This window comes from Mytilus edulis, chromosome 1, assembly GCF_963676685.1.
Source record: "Mytilus edulis chromosome 1, xbMytEdul2.2, whole genome shotgun sequence".
Classification (NCBI taxonomy): Eukaryota; Metazoa; Mollusca; class Bivalvia; order Mytilida; family Mytilidae; genus Mytilus; species Mytilus edulis.
In genome coordinates, this window is record NC_092344.1 from 47,066,770 (window position 1) to 47,086,892 (window position 20,123).

The 20,123-nt window shown below is 29.9% G+C and overlaps 2 protein-coding genes across 6 annotated transcripts in view; one reads left to right on the top strand and one right to left on the bottom strand.

Moving 5' to 3' along the window:
- LOC139483987 (protein MON2 homolog) overlaps positions 1–20,123 on the top strand; it is a 287,784-nt gene that overhangs the window by 247,808 nt on the left and 19,853 nt on the right. For all 3 annotated transcript variants that reach the window (XM_071267710.1, XM_071267718.1, XM_071267725.1), the window contains 2 exons: positions 1,009–1,152; positions 1,645–1,773. In XM_071267710.1, coding sequence (XP_071123811.1) covers positions 1,009–1,152; positions 1,645–1,773 — 273 coding nt within the window. The remainder of the gene's footprint in view (positions 1–1,008; positions 1,153–1,644; positions 1,774–20,123) is intronic.
- Positions 7,683–18,486, bottom strand: LOC139484020 (thyrotroph embryonic factor-like). Of its 3 annotated transcripts, none has more exons than XM_071267756.1 (2): positions 18,283–18,486; positions 7,683–9,811 (listed from the first exon to the last, which is right to left on the bottom strand). In XM_071267756.1, exon 2 carries the CDS (start codon positions 9,651–9,653, stop codon positions 8,862–8,864), a length of 792 nt encoding a protein of 263 aa, XP_071123857.1. In that variant the 5' UTR covers positions 9,654–9,811; positions 18,283–18,486; the 3' UTR covers positions 7,683–8,861. The 3 variants fall into 3 exon arrangements, with proteins under 3 accessions (XP_071123857.1, XP_071123851.1, XP_071123846.1); XM_071267750.1 differs by lacking the exon at positions 18,283–18,486 and adding an exon at positions 13,815–13,924; XM_071267745.1 differs by lacking the exon at positions 18,283–18,486 and adding an exon at positions 12,461–12,636.

The following is a 20,123-nucleotide window of genomic DNA, read 5'->3' on the forward strand; positions in this document are numbered from 1 at the left end:
ATAGAAAATGATAGTGCGGATGGGGCATCCGTGCACTGGGGACACATTCTTGTTTTTTAATGTTTTAAATAATACAATAAATTACCAAGTTTTCTTTAAATAAATAAACAATCTAACCAAGAAATTGCAAATCTGTCTAATTTGCAGATTTCGGCAAATAACTAGAACGATTGTGTACTGCGATTGTACAATCCAAGATGCCGGTATACTATGAATCTATCTTAAATTTAACTTTTTTTTATGCCCCACCTACGAAAGTAGAGGGGCATTATGTTTTCTGGTCTGTGCCTCCGTGCGTCCGTCCGTTCGCTTCAGGTTAAAGTTTTTGGTAAAGGTAGTTTTTGAAGAAGTTGAAGTCCAATCAACTTGAAACTTAGTACACATGTTCCCCATGATATGATCTTTCTAATTTTAATGCCAAATTATAGTTTTGACCCCAATTTCATGGTCCACTGAACATAGAAAATGATAGTGCGAAGTTCAGGTTAAAATTTTTGGTCAAGGTAGTTTTTGATGAAGTTAAAGTTGCATCAACTTGAAACTTAGTACACATGTTCCCTATGATATGATGTCCCCAATTTCACTGTCCACTGAACATAGAAAATGATAGTGCGAGTGGGGCATCCGTGTACTATGGACACATTCTTGTTAAATAAAAGTTTACCTTCCTTTAGTTTAAAATAAACTACTTGTTTAACAAAGCTAGTAACCCAGTATGTCTCATTGAAAAGTTTAAGATCAATAAATTCCCACTTAAAAATAACATATAAATTATTGAAAATATATGTAGAAAAATCAACACGAAATCAAGTAATGAGAAAAAATCATCAGTGACTGCTTGTAAAATCTCCAATTATTGCAATTTTTGACATTTTTGAATATTTTGTCGTCACATGGTATACCATATGATATGACTGATTTTTTTCTGTCTAGAAATGTAGAATTTTCTCAAGAGATTTATGGAAATATGAAACATATTCTATCACTTATTATATTTGTACTATTTAGGCTGTACATAGTGGTCCTGAACAAATGCAGTCTATGTATCCAGATATATACCACCAGTTGTTAACCTATGTGGAGTATGGTGTCAGGGTACCTAAATATGGACAAATAGAAGCCAAAGCTTTTGGAACTGTGAAAGGACCACAGGTAAAACATAAGATTCTTGAAGATTAAAAATCAAGGTGTCAAGGGACCTTATTATAAATAAAATTTCAAAACTTGATATTTGATTGGAACTTAGATAGATTGGAGCAAAATAAATTTTTGAATTAGCAAAAAAAAGTTTCATAACTGCCTATAAAAGATGATTATGTGAAGCATCCTAACAAGTTTGCATGATTGCTTCTGCACATGGCTGATGAACCTCAGTCTGAATATATTGCATAGAATAAAGAATAGAAAGTTTATGTTAATCAAAACCAATCGTAATTTATAAAATTGAGAATGAAAGTGGAGAATGTGTCAAAGAGACAATAACCCGACCATAGAGCAGACAACAGCCAAAGGTCACCAATGCACAGATATTTTCAGTTTTTGTTAGAGGGTGACTTCTATTATAGCTTATTTAACCTCATATCTCTATTGATAATTCTGTGACAAAATTCTTTCCACACTGTTTTGTTGACATTATAATTGTAGGTGGCCTGGGTGACCATGAACTTTGTTCCCTTTTCTGAGAAGTGTGTAGAAATGGTTGTAGATCTGTATCGAATCACTGCCAGACATACTGCTGTTATAAATGGTCATATACTAGAGAACATCATTAAGGTATTTACAGAAGATATCTGAAAACTAACTAAAATATAAAGCATATACATTAGATATTCTGTGTTCTTGAACCAAGAACATTTAATATATTATTTGGACATACTGGAAGTAGAATAATTTTTCTCTGTTGCATGGAAAAAAAGATTTATTTTCTTCATATGAATTATTAAAGATAAACAGAGGCTTCTTTTATGTTAGTTATGGCGTTTTAGCACTGTTAATTACTTTTAAGTTCTTAGACATTACTATTGGGATACTACAAAATTGAACATTTACTATAGGTTGCACTTTGTAAATACAGCTGTTTCTCAAAACACGCCTCTTTTGGGGTGTTATTGAATATTCATAGAAAATTAATTTTGTTTACATACTGGTTCCCAGTTATGCTCTCTGTGTTCCATATCGCAGAGACAGAACTTGGGAATGTTACCAGTAAATAAACACGTGCATATTGTTTACATTGAAATCTGTGGTAACCTTTTATTCGAGGTAGGGGTAGTTAAGAAAATTAGTGTAAGTTTAAACTCTGAGAAGTTCAGGACATATAAACGTTGAAAATATGCTGCACAGCCCTATATTTTGACCTTTGAAAAAAATTGTGGTGCATATGAACTTTCAATTCTAGGATAAGATTTTTTTCAAAACCTCATAGTGAAAGTGGTACAGTTTTAGCCGTAAAAGGAGTTCCTATGGGAAATTGCATTGTCAATATTTACAGAAATGCAACCTTTAATTTGCAATATAAAAACCATATACTTGCATTGTTAGATAATATATTATTCATCTGCACTAGCTAGGAAATATGAGAAAAGCTTATTGGAATATTTTTTGGCAATATAAGTCTCTGTTGAATAATGATCATTTTGTGTTTTTAGATTATTTGCTATCATTATTTAAACCCTAAGACATTAGAAATTCATCTGCAAGAGAATCATTAACCAAAATAAGTGATAAGTAGGCGTTTTACTTATGTCATTGATTCTAATTTAAATTCTCTACAGAACCTAGGTTTGATACAATTTAAAAGTCTGATGTCTTTTTTATCCCACTAATTACAGTTCTATGTTGTTGGAGATTGGACAAATTATATTAATGTTGTGTTGCGTAAAATTGATGTATTTTTTTTTTATATTGTCAGTCATCTATATAAAACATAATTTCATATTGTCACGAAATAATAATCTTAATAAAACAGGTTGACATTTAACTTAAAAAACAAGAAAATGATCATTCTGACATGGTTTATCGCCAGCCCAGTAGGGTAAAACTTGAGTGCTGATGTGAAAAGTATCAAGCTGAAGCAAAGAACAATTTATGATAAGACTGATTTTTTGGACCCTTAAATTTGTCAATTTTTATAGAAAGATTTTGTTGGCAGGTCATTTATCAAATAATTTGAGTAAAATGTCAGTTTTCAGTCAAATAGGTCGATTTGACATCACAGTAGCATCACAAATGACACCCCTGCTCAAAATTAACCAAGATGTATGATTCCATTTCCAAATGATGTTCCTCCTTGCATTAAGTACCTTCTATTAAACATGCAGATATGAAAATAAGAGCTAAAAAGGGGGTTTTAATCGCATAATATACAAGACTAGATGTCTAATAATTTATTGGTCATCAGAAATTGCAACAAACAGTTTACCTCTACTGAAAATGTTTAATATGAAATTTAAAACAGGCAATTATATAATAAATACTTTTTTTTGTCTTTGAGCAGTATTCATTTCTACCATATGATACATAAATACTTTCTGTTAGGTGTGAAGTTCTCTTTTACTTTAAAGGACCTTGCAATGACTTTAATTCTTTGAACTTTTAAATTTTGTGAAGTTTATCATGTCATTAGCAATTAACTACCTGCTGGTTTCCAGTGTTGTTGTTTATTCAAATCTTCATGAATTGCAGAACAAAATGTATGTCAGAAGAAAGATAACTCATGCAGAGAAATATATAAGTTGTCTTTCTTAGTCTGTAAATATATTACTTTCTCCATACTGAATTCTATATAACAAGTTCATATTATTTAAGTAGCCTTTAGCAATATTCAGAAAATATGTATAAGTGTTCTAAAGTGTTCTAAAGTGTTCTAAAGACCCATACAAATTCCACATGAAACAACTGGCTTCCATAACAACAAGCTGAGAAAGAAAAATCCTGTTTGCCAAAATATGCATGAAGATAAACACATCTTAAAGTGGAAATATAGATATTTTACATTTATTTATTATAATTCAGCATGTTTGGAATCTTTCTGGACATGTTTCCTTGACTAAGCAACCCTACATATCTAGGTCTGAATTTGGATCTTTCAGTTATGAAATAACACTGAATACCATGAAAAAAGCTATACTTGTTGCAAAGGTGTTTTCTGTGATAAAGTTCAAGCTCTATGTTGAAATATAGAACACCATAAGAGAACAAAACTGAAAATGGCACATAACCCAACAAATAATGTGACTGAATTGTAAGGGTACATATAAAAATAAGAAGATGTGGTATGATTAAAATTGAGAATGGAAATGGGGAATGTGCCAAAGAGAAAACAACCCGACCATAGAAAAAAAACAACAGCAGAAGGTCACCAACAGGTCTTCAATGTAGCGAGAAATTCCCGCACCCGGAGGCATCCTTCAACTGGCCCCTTAACAAATATATACTAGTTCAGTGATAATGAACGCCATACTAATTTCCAAATTGTACACAAGAAACTAATATTAAAATAATACAAGACTAACAAAGGCCAGAGGCTCCTGACTTGGGACAGGCGCAAAAATGTGGCATGTTAAACATGTTTGTGAGATCTCAACCCTCCCTCTATACCTCTAGCCAATGTAGAAAAGTAAACGCATAACAATACGCACATTAAAATTCAGTCAAGAGAAGCCTGAGTCTGATGTCAGAAGATGTAACCAAAGAAAATAAACAAAATGACAATAATACATAAATAACAACAGACTACTAGCAGTTAACTGACATGCCAGCTCCAGACTTCAATTAAACTGACTGAAAGATTATGATTTCATCATATGAACATCAGGCACAATCCTTCCCGTTAGGGGTTTAGTATCATACCATCATAACATATATGAGAAGAACATAACCTGTGTCATGCCAACAACTGGTTTTTGAATAAATGTGTTTAGTTCCAATGCAAAGACCCTATAAGTGAATCAATATTAACGCCAAAATATGCAATCTTTAATGACCTGACAACAGTATCGTAACTATATCCCTTCTTAATAAGTCTATTCAAAGGTTTTGTTAGTTTTTGAGGTTAATACTGACACCTTTGTGCTTTATAAAGAATATTTCCATAAAAAATTGGATGTGAAATACCTGAACGTGTAAGAAGTCTGCATGTTTAGCTATATTTACGAATGATGTCCTTATACCGATGATAAAATTTAGTAAATGTTTTGACTAGTTTGTGATATCGAAAACCCTGGTGTAATAATTTTTCAGTAAGACATAAATTTCTCTCGTTAAAATCTAAAACATTGTTACATACACGAGCGAATCGTACAAGTTGAGATATATAAACACCGTAAGATGGTGACAAGGGAACGTCACCATCTAAAAATGGATAATTAACGATAGGAAATGAAAAATCATCTCTTTTATCATAAATTTTAGTATTCAGCTTTCCGTTAGTGATAGATATCAAGATCGAGGAAAGGGCAGTGGTCATTGTTAGTATTAGCTTTATTTAAAGTAAGTTCAACATGATAAATTTCTTTAATATACATACTGAAGTCGTCATTATTGAGAGCCAAAATATCATCCAAATATCTAAAAGTATTATTAAATTTGTTTATCAGATGTTGTTTCGATGGGTCTTTGCTTATTTTTGTCATAAATTGTAACTCATAGCAATACAAAAACAGGTCCGCAATAAGTGGTGCACAGTTAGTCCCCATTGGAATTCCAATAATCTGACGATATACGGAATCCCCCAAGTTGCCCATTAGACATCAGTTCACCAGAGATGAAGTGAGTACAAATATGTCACCATTGCCCTTCAACAATGAGCAAATCCATACTACATAGCAAGCTATAAAAGCTCCCATAATGATAAATGTGAGACAATTCAAATTAGAAAACTGACAGCCTGATTTATGTACAATACATTAAACAAAAACAAATAAGATAGAAACACAAATATGTTAAACAGCCACAAACAACCACACAATTAAAGACTCCTGACTTGGGACAGGCACATGTAGAAGATGGCAATGTTTTAAGCAAGATTTACCATTTTTCATGTCCCATTTATGGTCATTATGTTTTTTGGTCTGTGCATCTGTTCATTTGTCCAGCTTCAAGTTTATGTTTTTGGTCAAGGTAGTTTTTGATGAAGTTGAAGTCCAATCATTTTGAAACTTGAAAGTTTGTACACATGTTCCCTATGATATGATCTTTTTAGCTCAACTGGCCCTCAGGGCCAAGTGAGCTTTTCCCATCACTTTGCGTCTGTCGTTGTCTTCTCTGATACTACTGGGCTAAATTAAATCAAACTTGGCCACAATCATCATTGGGGTATCTTGTTTAAAAAATGTGTCGGATGACCAGGCCAACCAACCAAAGCCATTGTTGCTATCTATTTGTATGTTGCATTGTAGCCAAAGTGTGCAATTCATTCTTCTAGTTAAGAAGGTTGAATATTGACCTGAGTCAATGGAATGCTGTAGGTTAATGTGGCCTGATGTACTACATGTTTGTTTGTCAGTCCCTTAAACGCTTTGGTTTCAAGATCAGACAACTTGACAAAATCTTGGTGTTTTTTTTACGTCATTTGTACAACCAAGTCTATTCTTTTCTTTAAAGCTGTATCAATGAACCAGTTGACTTTTCTTTACTTAAATGAGAATTTGTTGTATATGATTACCAATGAAACAACTATACACATGAGTTCAAATGAAATGGAAATAAGGAAGATAGAGGCTACCATATGACCTTCAGCAATGAGTTGTCATTTTCCAATACAAATCTTTTCTTTTCATTGCTTATGTACCATTTGGCTGGCTATTTCTATATCACCATAAAATAAGGAGTTGTTGTATGATTAAGAATGAGATAACTATCCACCAGAGTGAGTTCAAATGAAGTGGTTATAAGCATTACAGGCAAATGTACCTCTTCAGCAATGAGTTGTGGTAGGGTTGAGCACCCACAAATATGTTTGATCCTGCCATATTTTTATGTCTGTCCCAATTAAGGAGCCTTGAGTTCTGTGTTTGTTGTTGGTTCTTGCATGTCATATTTGTTATTGTTAATTGTTATGATATAAAATAGAGTTGTTTTCTCTTTTGAATAGTTTCTAATTTGTTATGTGTCTTTTGTATCTGACAATTGTCCTGAATATGCATAAAATATTTGCCACTGGACGTTAAGCAACCAACAATCAATCAATATATCTGACTACATAGCACCTAGGGTTTTCTCATAATTGAAGGCCTTTAATTGCTAACATCCACTTCATTTATTGTCTGGTGGAAAGTTGTATTATTGTCAATCATACCACATCTCCTCATGTTTATATTTAATAAATAAATCATGTTCTCCCATACTACAGTATTACATGGTTTAAATATATAATACTAGAAACTGGCAATTTATATTCATTAAGTCAATGAGTACCGCTAGTTTGAGTCAAAACATTAAATTTTTTAGCTGTGCACACAAACTTGTGCAAAATGTAAGCCCGTTGGTTTTCCTGTTTGAATAGTTTTACACAATAACACATGTCAGTTTTGGGGCCTTTTATACATGTAGCTTGCTGTTTGATGCCAAAATCGTTTTGTCAATTTTCAAAGTATCTGCACATGTGTAGACTAAAATCAAGGTCCAACATCTCCATCTGACAAAAATAAACTGCAAATTTTGTTAAATCAATAAGATAAAAACATTTTTAACAATTTATTTGCATATTCAAATGTGGTACACATATTGCTAAACAAAATGGTGTGAAAACACACCCTGTACATAATACTTCATTAACACCGGGTTTTAGTCATCAAATTAAATGGTATTGCTGTATGATTTCATTTATAATATTGAAATTTAATTTGAATTGAATAACATTTATAAAGATTTATGTCAACCTATATCCAAAAGAAATCTAAAGTACATGCATTATCATGATTGTGAAGGAAAATACAAAATACTTATGATTTTTATAATTTATAACACTAGATTGGAAAAAAAGGAAATATTTATGATTTGTTGGAGAAAGTATTATTTATTCAAATGAGGCGATATTTAATTTCTGAGCTAACTGTTTTTTAAATGCCTTTTTGTCAACTAAATGAACAATAGTGCTGAACAGAAAAATGCATAGATGGATTTCAAAAACAGAAGTAAAACTTGCAAGATGATTGTGCAATCAAAAGAAAGTATTTTACAAAGAAAAGAGATGATATGAAATTATTTTTGTTTTCATTGGATGTTTAATTATATTAAAAAGTCAATGGTAAAAATCAAAAAGTATGAATAAATGATTTTAACAAAATTTTAAAAACAACAATATTAAAATGACTAATTATTGTTTTAAAAGAGTATTGAAAAAAGCAAAAATGTATATGTACATTATTAAAATTTATGACATAATTATTAAAGGAATAACAATCAACATGGATAACCGGGTAAATATTCAACAATAAAAATATCATTAAAATTACAACAAATATTTTACCCTTCTTCACTTTTCAGCTATACATCAAGTTAAAATCATTTAACATGGAAAATAACTGTGCTGAAATGAAATGTCAGATTTTTAAAAGTGGAAATTTATTTTAAAAGCACTAATACAGTGTCAATAAATAATTCTTTTTGTACATTTATAATCTGTTTGGTATTGCAACCAAATCATTGCTCAGTAGATCCACTTTGTTTAAAAGAGTAATTCATATTTGAGTTTTTAACAAGTCTCTGGTTTCCCTGAGAAATTAATATCACAGTTTATAACCCTGATTTATTTAACCCTGAGTTCTTATTTCATTTTGCCATATAATAAGACAGAATGAAATATAGTTGCCATTATGAACACTGAATGGAACACAAATGTTGTAATGATTTTTACAAAATCATGGATTGTACAGCATACACCTAAGTTTCTCTATTTCTCCTTTTAATAATGAAACTTCTGTTCGCAGTTGTAAGTTCTCCTGTTCCAAATACACAACTCTTAATGCAATTTGCTCTTCTTTCATTCTTCTTGCCTCTCGAGATCGTTTGGCAGACTCATTATTTTTCTTCCTTTTTTCCCAATAACAGTTATCTTTCTGCGACTCTGGATTTACATGTTGTCTTTTCTTTGGTGGCATTCTAAAACCATCACTCTCTGAATCACAATCGGCATTTGCTGCATCTTGATGGGACAGCGAATGATTACTTGTTGTTGAAGATGGTGAAGACAGTTCATTTGTATTATTATATTCAATTTCCTTTTTTAAACTGGATTTATCATCTGTTGGACTAGATCTATGAGAGTTCAGAACATCCAAAACATCCATGGTTGGTGGACTGCCAGATTGATGGTGGCCAAGAGGCAAGCTTGTTGGAATGTTATGAGGAGACAGACTGTCATTCGGTAAAGTTGACATATTATTTGAAGAATGTGCTGGAATCGGATTGGGCATCGTATGTGAAGACCCAGATGATGTCATCATGCCCTCAACACTAGGATGAAATTGTGAAAAGTCTAAAGATCCTGATGACATATTAGCTAAGTCACTTTGTGTCATGGTATGAGAGGGATAATGCATCCCATAATATGATGAAGATGGCATATTTGGAAACCTCGATGCTGAGGATGTCTGGTTGTATGGCTTGAAAAATCTCTCTTCTCGATGCATCATGGAATAAGGATCTTGCATAGCGATTGAGGATTCCAGCTTGACTCTATTGAAACTGTCTTTAAACAGTTTGTCAAAGTTTTCACTGTAAACTTTTTTTAACGAATTTTCTTCAGATATCAATTTGTGATCAATCTTGCTTCAAAACAATAACCAGTTGATGTATAATGTTGATTTATCTGAAAATATAAATATATACAAATTATAAGTTCTTAATCCAATAGAAATTCAGCTAGTTAACCAATTACAAATCAGCAGTTTTCCTAAACTTCTGACTAGTACACAATGTCATAAAATGTCAGGTTGTTCTGCTGCCAATTTAAATACAAATGTATGTCAACCAACATGTATATATCTGTCTTAGTTGACATTTACCAAATTATATTAAAAGACTCCGTGTGTATTAGATGCTGCAGAGCTGTATATATTTCTTTTTAAATTTATGATATTTCATACCACATTACACATGGTACAAGTGGACTTACCAATCTGAATAATATAATAATCAATTCATCAATGAATTATGTTTTAAGTTCCTGGTGAAAACATCATGTCATCACCTTTTAATTTGGATCAATGTCAATTTTTTATTACTTGCATCCTCATTTATAATTTAAAAATTGTTAATCCTTTATCAGTGTCATTTTTTTCTATCCTATTAATCATAAAATTATGATTTTATGTAATGGCGATTTATTATTAAGTTATATCTTTGAAATAATTTTTTTAATTTCTTTTTGGAATTTAATTTATTTGACTCATAATATATAATTTACACTTGAAATTGACTTTTTATTATGCAGACTTTTCGATATTATTTCTATACATACCACATCTAGATAAAAAATTATGCCTCTTTGCATATTAATTTCAAGCAAAATCTTTGTTTATGGCATTTGTCAGATTTTCTATGTTTATTTGATTTTTACTCATTTTCCAGGGATTATAAATATCAAATGTAATTTAAGATAGATTTAGTAATGTACATGATACATGTAAATAAACAACATATTGTTTGATTTTGCTAAGGAATGCTAATTTATGTATAGGATTTTCAATACAAAAAGTAAATTCCCTTTTTTCATTATTTCCAGTAATTATCCCACAAAAATTTGACATTTTACAATACCCTGGGGTAAAACTCTAGGGAAGGTGTCAATTACTTATTGTTCTGTTGAAAGGGGAGTTAACTGGACCACCTTTGTGAGTTAATCCCCTTGATTGAAGAAATTTTTGCCACAGGTAAATAGAGGTAGATGTCATTAAAACACCAATAGATTTATCTATGAAAAAATCATTAAATAACTGGTCAAACCTGTTGTCAAGTGAATGGACAAATTTACAATGATAGAATCTAATCATTTTGGCCTTTTATTACAATCTCCTATATTTCTTTCATTCTTTAACAAAATTGGTTGTCATGGTTTTTTTTTTTTTATGCTTTTTGTACTGCCAAAATCAAACCTTACAGTACTTAAATAAGTTAAGATTTCCAATACTTATATGAACAAATATCAACCATTTAATATGACCATACCAATCGAATAGCATAGAAAAAAGTTGTGTAGCTGTATTTGCAATTGAAACAATTTGCTAATATGCAAAAAATACTGTTAACATATTTTTTTTCTAACAGAATATATTACAATTGCTGATAAAAAAAAAGGATTTTTTACAACAAAAAGTTTTTGCATTTGACTGGTAAGACTATATGCTGGAATTATTTTCTATAAAATTTACTAATAAAATCCACTCATCATTGACAATGATTGAGATTGCATGTCTGTACTTTGTTCCAGACAAATATGTTTAATTTTTTTTTTTTTTTCACTAAAAGTCTTTCAAATAATTTAAAACTGAACACTTTGAATCAAATAAACTAAATTATAAAAAAAACGCATTGAAAATTGATTTATCTTGTTGAAGTTTAATTTACAAATGGGTGTTTTAATTAGTTTAAAACATTAACATTTCATAATTGAATTTTTCAGTGAAAAAAAATATGCATACATCTAAATAACAAACATAAAAGGGTCACCAATCTGTTATGGAATTAGAAAGATATATAAAACATACTCTTTTACTAATAGTAAAGAATTTATCTTGAAAATGTCTCATCGTAATAAAAGTAATTTCAGGAGCTGAATAGAATTTATATATTTCTTCAATTTTGTTTCATGGTATTTCTTTTTATCATACATTACTTATTATCATATAAATATCTCTGATAACTCTTTCCCACTATTGTTTTTAAAAAAAATGTCATTTTCAAAACATATTCGTCAATGAAAAAATATAAGTCAATGAAAAGCAAACACTACAATCAAAAGACAAACACAATTGTTTAGAAAACACTACAAAAAATGTTCTATAAATATAAATCTTCAAAACTTATCTTCAGATCAAAGTTTTTAGCTAGTACATGTAAGTTCATTTTTGTAAATGAATAATGTCAAAATATTTTTTTCATACTTGTTTATGTTACAACATGGAATTATTTACATTTATCAATAGAAAATTGTAGCTCATTTTTGTAAATGAATAATGTCAAAATATTTTTTTCATACTTGTTTATGTTACAACATGGAATTATTTACATTTATCAATAGAAAATTGTAGTTAACTAGTTTCTTTAAGGCATCTTCCAAAACTCTTGTACTTATTATCAAATATGTAGGTGTTTACATTACACATAATATATCCTCCATTACTCAATGTTGTATCACACACCTATATGTCCTGGACAAACAAAATCATAAGACAAATATCCAGTAAACTGACCCATACAAACATAAACAAACCCACATGGTAAAGCATTTAATATTTACCTCTTCAGTATATAGGATGCTGAATTCACACCTGGATTACATAATTTAGAAAAGCATCTTTTAAATTCTTCAAAATGTCACTGACCCACACATATCTATCTACTTGTCCATTTAGATGACCACCTATTACTCACTGACCAGTCAATATTACACAAAGTTTACAAGACCATGAATCAACCAATTAATTCACAGTATTTCTTATCTGACCTTTCACCTATGTTGATTATTTATAGCTTATTGAACCATGTGACTTTTTAGTTTTAGTTAATTAACTATCAACAATAACCTTGTTAAGAGAATAGTTTTGGGGGGTCTTGTTAGGGCTTGATTTTACCTGTATTTTTCTCCTGATTAAAAAAATTATAAGATAAATAGATTTTTTTCAGTAAATGGTATTATTTATTTGTCCAGTGGAGGTGTTGACAAAACATGATTGGACAGAATTTTGTTTTGATTATTATTAAATTATTTTGTTGTATTTAGCATACTTTGTTTGTTGTAAAATGTCATGAGAAAAATAACTATAAAAAAATATTGAATATTAAAATTCAATGAATTTTTTTTCTGAATGCACCTTAAATTTTGATCTACCAGGTATTGCATAAGTGCATATTTATTTTTTTGTAAGACAAATTATTAGACCAAATTCTACTAAAAAAAGAATGCATATACATGTAGTTTCATTTATTTTCACGCAGTCAAAATTGTTCCCATAGAAATGAAAACTTGTTTTTCATTGACATTTTGATTACAGTTTTTAATCATTTCTTAAAACTTGCTTACCTGTTTTAAAATAAACATCCCAGGGCATTTTACATGAAATTTGACACTTCCTCAAAAGTGGTAAAGTGTTGTTCATTAACATAAAAATGTCAAATGATAAATTCAGCAGTTTTGTGACATGAATGCTAATTTATCTAAAGCACTAATCAATGCAATATATATAGACTATAGTAAACAATTTTAAAGTCATTATAAAATCTGATGCAAAATTATATCAAATATTTTTAATCCATTAAAAACTAAATAAATAATTTATAAAGATGAATTTGAAATGAAAATAATTATGTATTCAGTCTGGTTTGTTTTAATTTACAATGCTTTGTTAATGTTCTTATAATTTACAGTTGGATTCTGTCTCCATATTTTTTTTCAAATTTGATCAAATAATTAAAATGGAATCCTTTTTTAACTAATAAATTTACATTTTACTTTTAAGCTAAATGTTTTTGCAAAGTTTTATACTTATGTTTGTATTATTTGGCATTTTGTTGATTTAACCAATTGTCATATATAAACATTTCTTTACCTCTATGGTGAGTTAAAATTGCATAAACAGATAATGTAGATTTACCTTGCACAAGTTTTTGCAATGGAACACAGTATTAACCACTATGATAAGACATTACTTCCAAATTGTCAGGTATTACACTGGTGATCAACTAAACTGGTATACAGGTGAGAATCAAAATACAGAACTTAAGAATGACCATTTACTGGGAAGTATCATGATTGACTGTGACTGATGACCAAGGTCCAGTCCACTGTCCAGGGGGTATATAACCTTGACAGCTGACCACTTCCTCTCCCTCAAGGGCAGTAATTGTTGATTTGCAGAATGTTTTATATTTACATGCAGAAATATATTTTTTGTATTTTGTATTCCGTGGTACATTCTCATATCATTTGAAGAAAATCAGTTGTTCCCTATAGAATTCATTTTCAAAATAAAGTATTGGAAAAAAATTCAGATTTGTTTTGCATATAATATATGTTTTTCCAATATATAAATTTTAGATAACTGTAATATTAAACTTTTATGTTCTATACAACCTCCTTGAACTAACTTGACAATCACTATCCTTTTGTAAGATTATCTTTTCAAAAAAGTTCTACTAATTTTCTTTTAACAATTGTCATTTAAAAATTATTTATAATTAAAAAAAAATGTATGTGTATAAAAACATGATAATGTGAATTCTTAACATGTAACTTTTGATTTATTTGAAATCACTGAATATAAAAGAAATTACAAATTCGAAAAAACTACTATAAAAGAAAAAAATCGCCAAACTCCAGATCAATTCCATTACATTTTGAATTGATAGAAAACATACAAATCTATTATTCACCATTTTTCTTATATATTTATAATTAATATTTTCTTTTTTAACTTCACAGAAATTACAATTTTTTATTTAATAACTTCACAATGATTTCTCAAAAATGTAACTAAATTATAAAAAAAGAAAAAGCAGAGACATATATATACACATGTGTATATATGTCTCTGGAAACACAACTGAAAAGTCAAAATAAATTACAAAATAACAGCAACAAAATATTGATTCGAGTTTCAAAGTAAGCTTAATAAAAAAGATGTAATTATTTTAAAAAAAAATGTGATTTTGTTGTTTATAACAATTAATTAAACTCCATATTTGAATCTCTTCTTGTTATGATGTGTATTGGGATGGGTTAGATCATTTCCTCACACTTTAATGTTGTTCTGTGAAATAAAATGACAACAGATGATGCAACCAGTCTTGTACAGAGTTATGTCACTTGATTATTGTTACACTGTCTCTAACCTTGAATTAAGGTCATGATGAAGTAACCTTACACAGATAATGTTTATTTGACAAATAACAGAAATTTAATGTTATCATGTATTTCTGGTTGTTATGTCAGTTTCCATTTAAAGTTTTAGCATTGGGTTACTGTTATAGATTGTTGTTATATGGAGGTTACATTTGATTCCATTTAAACTTTGTGTATTGGGTTACTGTTACTAGTTTTTGTAATGATGTACAATTTTCTTGTAAGATGTGGTAAGGGCAAAAATAACGATTTAAATTTTCATTTGTATTAATTGTTGAGTATTTTGAAAGGTATTTTGAGTCGTTAGTTTGTTAGCTGTTGTATCCTAATTTTAGTTTTTCTTCAAGAAATCAATTTGACCAATACCTCATTCATTTTGAGATAATTTTGATCTCAGTATATTAAAAAGTGGACTCTAGTAGTTCATGCATAATGATTAAATTATATTTTAACCCAGTTAAGAGCTTCCTGAAGTAAGTCATTCCAGAAGGATGTGTTGTGCAAACAGAAATAATGTATGTGGTTATCAAAATTTTTTTTTGTATAGAAAGGATATAATTATAAAAAAATCTGAAGTTTTCTGCCAATCCCTCTAGATTAATATTATATAGTTATTTGATGTTTTTGTCACTTTTAACATTATTTTTTTAGTGTTTTGCAACATTTTCTTAAATTATCATATCAAAGGATAGCATGCATCTTACTTTTCCTTCAGAGAAATCTTAAATGAGCTATTATGTAATTTTGATAGAATATTTTTAAATTCATTAATACATCATTGATAGTTTAACAAAAGCTTCATTAAAGCTAATTATTGTAACTCTACAAATTAATTATTAATTATTAAATCTCATAGCTAAATACAGACTTTTGTCGTCAACAGAATAACATACAAATTGTAATAACGAAATTGTTTTGCCAGACCTTGTTATAAACTATTCTATATTCTTTACATAATTTATATAATATTGCGTAATCTCGGGAGTGTATTGAATCTAAGGCTTAAATTAGCCATAGATTTCTAATTGTTAATCATAAAACATGAATGGGTGTTGAATCAGCCAGGACTCTTATTTACAAATCTTCTCAGAGTACAGTTAATCTTTAAATCCTGTATTTTTCTGTAAACCCAGTGAAGTATATCAGGAGCTTGTTAGTTAGTAAGCCACATGTACAGATTATCCTATCTTATGCAATCGTTACCAAAGAAAATACAATTTCTTCTCAGCACAAGTAATCTTTTAAAGGGACAGAAAGGTTCTTGAACTCGGCAGTCATTTGAAAATCAATATATGTAGTGGAGTAAATTGGCCTTTTTAGATTGTAAAGGTGGATAATAAGGGTGAATGGCCTAGCAGGGTTTCTATATTTCTATACTTAGATCAGATTGTAACTGGGGGAAAAGCAGTTTGTGGTTAAAGCCCCACGAAAGATATAAAATTAGAAAACTTCTTATGCATGTCACAAAAAAATGGTTTTAATAAGAAATAAAAAAAAAATGCAAGGTCATGATGACTCAGCTTATAAGATTTGAAATGTATCCTGCAGAAAAACTAATATTTACTGTGGCTGAATGCTACCAAATATTGCATGATTTTTTTTTCAAAAGGAACAGGATAAAATATATTGGAGCTGGAAAAAGAAAAAAAATTAGACATTTTAAGAGCTTAAATTTCAAATTCTTATATCAAAGTTCAGTTAATTCATTAAAATGTTGTATCTCAAATATCATCTTTTATACTGAAGAAACAGGAAAACCTGGCATATATTCCCACTGGAATTAGGAAGCCAACTTAGACAGACATCTGGTCAGACTATGTAACACTGATAAATAAAACATTCTTTAATGTCTATCTACTAATTACTTATAAGTTGATTATGACTTTCAGATGGTCTATTTGTAAACAGAATGACTACCACATCATGTTTAATTATTGGCCCAAGAAAGATAAATGTAACATTTTATGCTGTAAAGGAAGTGATTGATGGTTTTGTTTGTGAGGCAATATCGAATGAAATTATTAAAAGAAAGTAAAATAATACAGAAATGGAAAAAGATTCATCTTGAAAACTTTCTTCTATAGAATCAAAATGAAATTTACTTCACAATGAAGATACGTAATTTGTTTTTTCTTGTTGTTCTAACACCTCAGGACAAATTCACTAAATAGGCTCATATTCCAAAATTCAAACTTTAAAAAAGGACACAAGTTTATATAATGAAACAGATACAGTAAATTTGTGTGATTTTCTTGATGTCAAATTTCAAAGTTTGTGCAAAATCTAATATACAACAGATAAAATTGAGAATAGAAATAGGGAATGTGTCAAAGAGACAAAATCTGACCAAAGAGTTAAAAAAAACAGCAGCCAAAGGCTACCAATGGGTCTTCAACACAGGGAGAAAATCCTGCACCAGCTAAGGTAAATATTTACTAGTTTTGTGAAAACAGACCTCATACTAAACTCCTAAACATATAAATGAACTAAAATTATAAAACATATAAGACTACACACACAGTGGCTCCTGAATTGGAACAGGTGCAAAAATGCGGCAGGTTTAAACATGTTTAGTGAGATCTCGACCATCCCCTATACCTCAAGCCAATGAAGAATAAAACATGCATAGCAATACCTACAACAAAATTCAGTTAAAATGCATTTTTTTTATGTCTTGAGGATTTCTTTAAATAATTTAATGATTTTGAATTGAATAACAGCACGTTACAGCAGAGACTTTAAATACATATGTTTCTGATGACAGTTTTGGATTTTCTGGGCATCATGAAATCTCAAAATGTTTAAATGCACAACAATCAATCATTTACAAATTCACAGTTGATGTATTAACAAATATTTAAATCATAAAAAGATGTTATAACAAATTTATATACCCCGTGTCATGGCATTCCCCCCCCCCCATGAAGATTTATATCCTATGCTCATAATAAATTCCTAGTATAAATGCAAATTGAAATAGCTCTCGGCTAACATTTTGCATAAAACAACATAAGTAGTGTCCTTATTTTGTTTAAAATACACGTTATTAAAACTGCCCTATAAATTCATGAAATATAGAGCAATAGATTGTGACTTATAAGAGCACACAACAACAAAAAATGTGCAATTTCCTTTATGGTGTGTATTGCCCAATGTTTCAATATTATGGGGGCCTCAAATAGCTTTCTTAAATGTTTAATATTATATAGATTATTACATACCATAGTTGTGTTCCTTCCTTACATCACAGGAACTACAAATGACCATGGATTACACAAAAGTCATGAACCCTCCTTCTGACCAATCCTTTTCTCAAAGTGGGTGTGTTCAAAAATACATCTATAGACAGACCACCATCTGGTTTTGGATGTTAATTACACCCTGGACAATGAGTGTACCTACTGGTCAGTGTTGACCTAAGATGATGACTGACCAGTATCTACTAATATCAATTTAATGACCCACCAGGGGGAGGCTACTGCTAGGGTCATCTGTCAGTAGTTCTAATTTGAGTAGATCAAATTTCTAATCAAGCACACCATTCCTTGATAAGTTTTGATAAGAGGGTAAATAGTTTGCTTATTATTAAGTGTTGGTGGGGTTAATTAAAATCTTATAATATGGATGTTAATTGGATTTATTTGTTTCCTGTAGAAGTGTTAAATTTATACAGCTGAGTAATGAGATCTGGAGATAGTAAAATTTGTCATCTTGTTACCACTTTCATGATAAGCTGTTTGCCTTGTGTTCAAACAGGAAAGTGTGAGGTTGGCCATGCTCCTTTGATATTTTTTATAATGGTAGTAAATATGCCAACTGCTTTTGATTTATAAAGTTCGATATATTTAGGAGTATTCATTTATTAATTTATTACCATCTTATCTGCAAGCATATTTAAAATTTTATGATTTGATTTTTTTTTTGATTTTTTTTTTAAATATCTTTATGCATTTATTTTATATTTAGTATCAGAAGAAATAATTTATTATCAACTGTCCTTTTGACCATATTTTTTTTTCATTTTATGGCATACATGAATGAGTTTTAAAACAAATGCTTCCACTGCATTTCTATAAATATATTGGTAAAAAAAAGAGTAAAATACTCATTAATATGAATGTAATGAACATACCGGTACTGAAAATGATGGAAAGATCTGACTCATGGTCTTTTGCTACCCTGGTAGACTGGACAAACCTCTTAATCATATCAGTTGGTAGACTGGACAAACCGCTTAATCGTGTCAGCTGGTAGACTACAAACCTCTTAATCGTGTCAGCTGGTAGACTACAAACCTCTTAATCGTGTCAGCTGGTAGACTACAAACCTCTTAATTGTGTCAGCTGGTACGAACAGGCATAAAAAATCCATGTGACCACTGTTCAGTCCTTAACAGGACTGAATTATACTGCACATTTGCATGTTCTTTAAAACGTATGAATGTATCGATTAACTGGTGATTAAAGATGTTAGTTAATCAATTATGTTTATATTTTAAAGTCTATATTTTCTGGAATTTGTATTTGTTTTAAATGTGAGATAAATTTTTAGTTAATTTGTGGTACAGTAATATAAACATTTTCTTGCAATGTGTCAAGAAATGATGCTAACCTAAGATTCATCATTCAAACATAAAAAAAAAAAAAGAATACATGTCATTGTTTTCCGCCTAGTTTTGACTGGTGAGCAATTAGCCCCAGATCCCTTGCTAGTCTTTTTGTTTCTTGGCTTTGTTTGAGTATTGGTGGGTTATCTTTTAAACCAGAGTTGGAAATTTATCTTTGCTTCTCCACCAAACAAGCATCCTGAAGAAGTATATTTCTCCAGTGCAAAGTAGTGTGTATTCATTTGACTTAATGTTGTTCTGAATATGCATTTAATATTTACTGTTGGATGTTATATCAAAGAAAAGAAAGGAAACAGAGTTTTTAGAGATGCACAAGCCATTTATACTGTGGCCAAAATGTGAACTTCTCTGTAATAACTCAATAGAAATATCTCATTTGACTTTAACCTGTTTAACATGATTTAATACATTGATGATCATTAAAAATTGAGAAGG

Bases quoted from the DNA above. Each gene is read 5' to 3' on its own strand.
- LOC139484020 (XM_071267756.1), bottom strand. From the start codon at position 9,653: ATGCAAGATCCTTATTCCATGATGCATCGAGAAGAGAGATTTTTCAAG.